The sequence below is a fragment of the Myotis lucifugus genome, unplaced genomic scaffold, assembly GCF_000147115.1.
Source record: "Myotis lucifugus unplaced genomic scaffold, Myoluc2.0 scaffold_8554, whole genome shotgun sequence".
Lineage (NCBI taxonomy): Eukaryota > Metazoa > Chordata > Mammalia > Chiroptera > Vespertilionidae > Myotis > Myotis lucifugus.
In genome coordinates this window covers 1-6881 of record NW_005879602.1, presented here as the reverse complement: position 1 = coordinate 6881, position 6881 = coordinate 1, and the positions used below count along the sequence as shown (strand labels likewise).

General features: G+C 46.7%; 1 protein-coding gene and 4 non-coding genes across 6 annotated transcripts; all 5 read left to right on the top strand.

Moving 5' to 3' along the window:
* Positions 1–129: 129 nt before the first annotated feature.
* LOC102429000 (60S ribosomal protein L17) lies at positions 130–4638 on the top strand. 2 transcript variants are annotated; one of them, XM_014451168.2, is made up of 7 exons: positions 238–358; positions 448–488; positions 591–687; positions 769–903; positions 1727–1825; positions 3307–3498; positions 4551–4638. In XM_014451168.2, exons 4-7 carry the CDS (start codon positions 802–804, stop codon positions 4596–4598), a joined length of 441 nt encoding a protein of 146 aa, XP_014306654.1. In that variant the 5' UTR covers positions 238–358; positions 448–488; positions 591–687; positions 769–801; the 3' UTR covers positions 4599–4638. The 2 variants fall into 2 exon arrangements, with proteins under 2 accessions (XP_006109410.1, XP_014306654.1); XM_006109348.3 differs by lacking the exon at positions 591–687 and having other exon boundaries at positions 130–358.
* LOC111824838 lies at positions 159–224 on the top strand. Its single transcript, XR_002827912.1, has one exon. It is a non-coding gene; the product is annotated as a small nucleolar RNA SNORD58 (small nucleolar RNA).
* LOC111824836 lies at positions 570–634 on the top strand. Its single transcript, XR_002827910.1, has one exon. It is a non-coding gene; the product is annotated as a small nucleolar RNA SNORD58 (small nucleolar RNA).
* On the top strand, positions 1001–1065 carry LOC111824835. The gene has a single exon (XR_002827909.1). It is a non-coding gene; the product is annotated as a small nucleolar RNA SNORD58 (small nucleolar RNA).
* Positions 3547–3610, top strand: LOC111824837. The gene has a single exon (XR_002827911.1). It is a non-coding gene; the product is annotated as a small nucleolar RNA SNORD58 (small nucleolar RNA).
* Positions 4639–6881: the final 2243 nt, after the last annotated feature.

Genomic DNA, 6881 nt, shown 5'->3' with positions numbered 1-6881 from the left:
CGGCTGGGGTCTGCCGCCCCAGGGCGCCGTGTCCTTGCTCCCGAGGGAGCCCTCGTTGCACTGAAACGGGCTGGTTGCCGCCCAGAGAGCAAGGGGGCTGGGAAGGCCGTGCCGCCCGGCCTGCAGTCACCGGGAGGCCGGAGGGGGAGAGAGCGTGGCTGCGATGATGGCACCTCTTAGGACACCTTTGGATTCACTGTGAAAACAGCGGTTCTCTGAGCAGCTGCTGGCGGCACTGAGTGCAGATTGAGGCTGTAGGTGACTGTGCATCCGCGTGCTGACAGTTGCTCCGTCCTCCCTCCCAGGTGACCCCTGAAGATGGTTCGCTATTCGCTAGACCCGGAAAACCCCACGAAATGTAAGTGATCAGCACTCAGTGCGTTTCTTATTTGGGGGTAAGAGAAATGAGACAACCCGCAGTTAACCGCAGTGCCCTCTGTTTCTTAGCATGCAAATCAAGAGGCTCCAACCTCCGCGTTCACTTCAAGGTATGTGAACCCTTTATGCTCTAAGAGTCCCTGTGGGTGCTCCAGTGAGCTTTTCTTTGACACCATATCCTGAGGAGGCAGCTGCAGTGATGTCTTTCTTAGGACACCTTTGGATTGACCATGAAAACCAATCAATTCTGAGCAGCCACCTTCTGGGTGTCGGTCATGAGTGTGTCGCGACTGTCTTGATGTTGACACCGTGAGGATTCGAGAACTTCATGCTTGCTTTGAAAATGGTGATGCCTTCGCATGGTTAACCCCCGGTGTGTTTCCTGTTTAGAACACGCGTGAAACTGCCCAGGCCATCAAGGGCATGCACATTCGAAAGGCCACCAAGTACCTGAAGGACGTCACTCTGAAGAAGCAGTGCGTGCCATTCCGCCGCTACAACGGCGGCGTTGGTAGGTGCGCCCAGGTGAGAATGGAGGGTTGCTCTTTGAAAAGACGGGTTGTCAGGGAAAGTGACTGGAGGGGATCGGAATGGCTAAGGTCTTCCATCAGGCTGTTTCTGGTTGCTGTGATGACAGTCTTAGGACACCTTTGGATTAACCGTGAAAAAAACCATGTTCTGAGCAACCTTGAAGTGAATGGAATAAATTGTGTGTTTTTGTTGTGATTCTGAGAGTACGTTTACTAAAGCAGGGAACAGCGAAACGGGAATGGCTTAGGACAGAAGCTGCAACGGGAGAGACGAGGGGGTGCTGCTTTGCTCCCTAGAAATGTTACAGGGAAAGGAGTGAGCCAAGGCTACGCTGTGGTCAGCTCACTGGAGAGACAGAACATGGGGCCGTGGAGACAGGTTCAGGGGTTTGGCCCAGGACAAGCTGCTGCCGCTTATTGCTTCCCTGGTTGCAAGTCTCCTTGGGGTCCCTTAGGGTTTAGGGCAGCTGTGGGCAAACTACGGCCCGCGGGCCGGATTCGGCCCGTTTGAAATGAATAAAACTAAAAAAAAAAAAGACCGTACCCTTTTATGTAATGATGTTTACTTTGAATTTATATTAGTTCACACAAACACTCCATCCATGCTTTTGTTCCGGTCCAGTTTAAGAACCCATTGTGGCCCTCGAGTCAAAAAGTTTGCTCACCCCTGGTTTAGGAGATGCTTGCCTGTAGGGGAAGAAGAAGGAGAAGGAAAAGAGGAAAGGTGTGGGTATGCTCCCAGGTGGGAGAGCTGCCATAAATTAATCGTGGTTGTAACATTTAAATCGGAACTAACAGCCTTTCTTTGTTTTCTTTAGGCAAAACAGTGGGGCTGGACACAGGGTCGGTGGCCCAAAAAGAGTGCTGAATTTTTGCTGCACATGCTTAAAAATGCTGAGAGCAATGCTGAACTTAAGGTACCCAAAGCATTAACACCTTTATATGTATCCAACTTAGATGGTTGTTCAGTTAATGTTGTCCAGACTTACTATACAAACAATAAGACACTATTGCAAAGAAACAAATATAGTTATCAAAGTGGTTGCTTTAGTAATGGTTAATGTGGTTTATTGCCAACACTTTTAAAAAATATATTTTTAAAATATACTTTAAAAGGAAGGGAGAAGGGGGGAGAGAGAGAAACATCAATGATGAGAATTATTGATCAGCTGCCTCCTGCACAACCCACAGTGGGGATTGAGCCTGCAACCTGGGCATATGCCCTGACCTGGAATCAAACCGTAACCTCTTGGTTCATAGATCGATGCTCAACCACTGAGCCACGCCAGCCAGGCTATTGCCTACATTCTTAATGGAGAGATGTTAAATTTCATTTCGAAGTTAAAACTAGTCGACAAAATAGGTTTGTCTATTCCCCTTTAGCATTTGGAAATCTGGGCCAGAATTAAAAATGTGGGTCTCTGGCTATAACCCCCTTTTATTTATATCTATAATAATAAAAGTGTAATATGCTCATTAGACCAGACATCCATCCTTCCAGACAAAGCCAAAGCCGCAGCGGGCAGGGGGCTGAAGCAGAGGCCCTTGCTCAATTTCATGTGTCAGGCCTCTAGTATATATACACTGAGTGGCCAGATTATTATGCCCACCCCATCAGTACAATGAAGTGAATTAGTTAGGCAAATAATAATAAAACCTTAAGAGTATTTGCTTAGGAAATTTTCAATATTCAGTATTTTTGGAAGTGTCAGTGAAGTACTGATGGGGTGGTCATAATAATCTGGCCACTCACTGTATATTTACTAGAGGCCCAGTGCATGGATTCGTGCACCAGTGGGGTCCCTCGGCCAGGCCTGCGGGGATCCGACAATCTGAGGATCCCCCATGGGTCCCAGAGTGGAAGAGGGCACCCTGCAAAGTTGCTGTCAATCGGCAGCCCCTGCATCAAGCGTCTGCTCCCTGCTGGTCAGTGCGTGTCATAGCTAGGTTGCTTAGCCTCTTATCTTAGCCTTTTATATATTTATATATAGGTTTTTAGAGAGGAACATCGCTGTGAGAGTGGAACATGGATCCCTGTTGCCTCTTGCACACCCCCACCTGGGATTGAGCACAGAACCCAACCAAATAAGCCACACCAGCCAGGGCTGGTTGTATAATCCTTTCAGCTGCTAAGCCATGCTGCCAAAATCTTGTTTATCATCAAAGCTTAGAAATTAACACTACTCTTGGTGATCTTTAACATGCACTTAGCATAGCGCTGAGTTTTGGTAGTTAGGTTTAATTTAAGGAAGGACATTTAGAACCAAGTTTAAAGTAACTCGGCTTAAATTCTTAAGGATTGCTTTTCAAAAAAGTTCGTTAAGGCAGGAACTTAATTTTCCATGGATGGTGTTAAGATAAAGGTTTACTGGTTATGTTCCTTCTCCCTTCTTCCCAGGGTTTAGATGTAGACTCTCTGGTCATTGAGCACATTCAGGTGAACAAAGCTCCCAAGATGCGGCGTAGAACCTACAGAGCTCATGGGCGGATCAACCCATACATGAGCTCTCCCTGCCACATTGAGATGATCCTCACTGAAAAGGAGCAGATTGTTCCTAAACCAGAAGAGGAGGTTGCACAGAAGAAAAAGGTAAATTTCTTAGTCTTTGCTCAGTTTCAGTTGTGTATAGATATGTGGTTGCTGTGATGACTAACTTAGGACACCTTTGGAATAACCATGAAAGGAAACTATTCTGAGCAACCAGCAACCTTGTATTTTATTTTTACTTTCGTGGATCTCATTTGTTTCTTGATTGATACTGAATAGTAACTTTGTACCATTCGGTACATCAGAACTGTGATTGTCTGCTGATAGTCCCTCCTACATGTCCATTGCCACTTCCAAAAATGTCCCTCAGATCTGATAAGCCTATATTCAGTAAATGATGACAAGTCAGTGTTGTTTTTGAGAATTGCCTCATACCATTGTAAAGTTTAAGGTGTGCCACATGATGGCTTGATTTAAGTATACTGTGAAATGATTACCACAGTGGGTTCTCCTAGATACAGTAAAAATAAGAAATGCCGGGGGGGGGGGGGGTATGGTTAAGAATTCTTATGGTTTCTCTTCCTATCAACTTTCCTATGTATCATACAGCATTGTTAGCTAGTCATTCAGTTGGGTAGGCCAGGAAACGGAGTGATTCTGAAATCTTCCCTTCACACCCAATAGATTTTTTGTATTGATATTGTCACTTAAATATCCTGTCATTAGCTGGTGTCACTGTCTTCAGTGAAAATCAGTTTAAACTCCTTCCCTGATTAGTCATACCACATCTCTATGCCAAAGGACTCTTTCCTTTTATGTTTTTTTAAAATATATTTTTATTGATTGCAGAGAGGAAGGGAGAGAGAAAGAGAAAGATAGAAACATCAATGAGAGAGAATCATTGATCCGTTGCCTCCTGCACAACCCCCTACTGGGGATTGAGCTCACAAACCACGCATGTGTCCTTGACTGGAATCAAACCTGGGACCCTTCAGTCTACAGACCAACGTTCTGTCCACTGAGCCAAACCAGCTAGAGCCCTTTTATGTTGATGTTTCCAGTTCTTTCACTGAAGCTAAGACCTCTTTTTAATAAGATGTAGTGTGGATGTTTCTTCAGGAAATTTAACAGTCCTTTTCATTTTCTTTCCCCAGATATCTCAGAAGAAACTGAAGAAACAAAAACTTATGGCCCGGGAGTAAATTCAGCATAAAATAAATCTAAGTAAAAGTAAAAGCAGAATGTTGGTTGTCTTTATTACTAAATATATTTCAAGTGATAAAACAAGTTTTCTGATTAGAATTTAAAAATAGATTATTCTGTTCTGTCATTAATTTGGGTCATAAACATGCTGTTTTGAAAGTCTTTGCTGCTTTTTTGCATAGGATGGGATTAAAACATGGAGTTGTGAAATTTTTTTCCAGCCACTTCATTGAGATTTAACACCAGTTCACCACAGTGCAGTGGATCTTAGTATACTGTTATGAATCTATCACTAAAATCACTTTTAGGACATTGTAATCACCCCAGAGAGGAACCTTGGCAGTGGTTTAGCTGTTACCCCAGCCTTAGGGAACTACTTAGCTATAGATAGGCCTGTTGACATCTCAAGAAACATCACAGGATGTGTGGCCCACTGGCTCTGGTTTTTGACAGTACTTTCAGGGTTCATCCATGTATTGTACTTGATGTATAATTTATATTTATTGAACATTTGGGTCTTAAGCTATTGCAAATAGTGCTGCTGTGCACCTTTGTAGGTTTTTGGATGGGCATGCTCTCATTTCTCTTGTGTATGTGCCAAGAGTGTAATTGCCCAGTCATGGTAACAGCCTGACTTTACAATTGTGCCACTTACAATACCCCTTGCGGGGGGGTCCCGGTTTTCTCCACGTCTTCAACACTGACCTTGGGTGGAAGTGAAGTGGTAGCCATTTCTCTTAAATAGCCAATTAAGGTTGACAATCCACCCTGCCCTTGAATGTAAGACCCTTACAACTAGGGGAGAAGGTGGTTGTAGGCACAGCTGCATTTGTAAACAAGTGAAGTAACCGCCCTTGCGGTGGGGAGCCATTGGTACAGGCGTCATTTCTTGGATCAACGATTTGAATTCCGTATTCGGGACAGCAGCGCCCCGGTGCGCGGGAGGGCCTGGGAAGCTCGGCTCCGCCCGCGGCCCCGGGGCCCCACCCAGCCCCGCCCGGCGCCCCGGTACGTACGCCTGTGTCGTCAGGCTGACGCAGGCTCGTCTTTGTCGGCCCCTTTTGCGGTGTCCATTGGCTCGGCGGCGGCAGGTCCCTCCCTCCGGAAGTGCGGACATTTCCACTCGGGCTTGGTGGTCGCGGGTGAGTGGGGTCGAGGGGGCTGGGGCTCTGGGCCGGGCCTAGGGGGCGGGATGGGCTGGGGCCTCGGCGCCGGCGGGCAGCTCCGGGCGGCGCGGACCGAGCCCAGCCGGGTCGCGGCTCCTGCCCTGGGCCCCGCGGACCCCTGCGCTGTCCGATGGGCCCCCCTGCGCCCTCCAGCGCGCCCCTGTCGCCGGCTTCCCCCCATCTCTCCCCCCCGGTGCACCCTCCCGCCTGCCTTTCTCTTCCTGTCCGTTTATTCCCTCCCTTGGCCCGAATTGTCGGTTTCCTGGCCCGTCTGTTATCTTCGCCGCCATTCGCCCTCTTCTCCCCCGTCCTCGCTCCTTGTCTTCACTCCCTGTCCCGCTCTGGTCTCCATAAGATGCTGCTCTGTGCGGATGGGGCACCAGGGCGGCGCTCCCCTCCACCCGCCCCATTCCGACGGCCTCCGCCTTGTCTCTCTAGTCCATTGCACTGGACTAAGTCGAATAAGAACATTTCTCTCCTACAACAGTTTAATCCATTTTGCTTACTTCGTTGTAATATCCGAGAACTGGTTTGTGGAGGTTAAGTAAAATTATAATTTTATCAGTTTATCGTAGCCACCTTCGCAACCTTTTTAAGCCACCGTTTCCACATGTATGAAGTATAACAACTCATCGAAGAATCAGGACGATTTAGAGATGAAATACTGTAGCTTCATTCTGAAGAGAGCTAAAAAGTTTGATAAAAGCCATTAGTATGACAAAGCTGATGAGTATTTGTTCTCGAGAGTTTATTTAAAACAACGCGCAAGTAATTAAAACACAATTACAAATAGGTAAAAATGAACCTTTATGATGGAGGGACTGCCAGTCATCAGCTTGCCAGTTGTTGGGAAGGATTTAGTTGGTGTTGGAGGTTTGGTAGGGGGATAATTAGCATAATCAGTGTGTTTGGGGAAGGGGTAGAGACCAGAGCTAGGAAACGGACCTCGAGTCTGGTCTTAGCCAGCTCTAGTTACTTGTACTTTGTGTGAACTTGGGGAGGTCACCATTTTTGGCTTTTTTTTTTTTTATTTTGGTAACGATTTCATGGCACTTACTATATGCAGACACTCTCTGAGCTTTGTATGCATATAAATTTATCTAATCCCCATCCCTG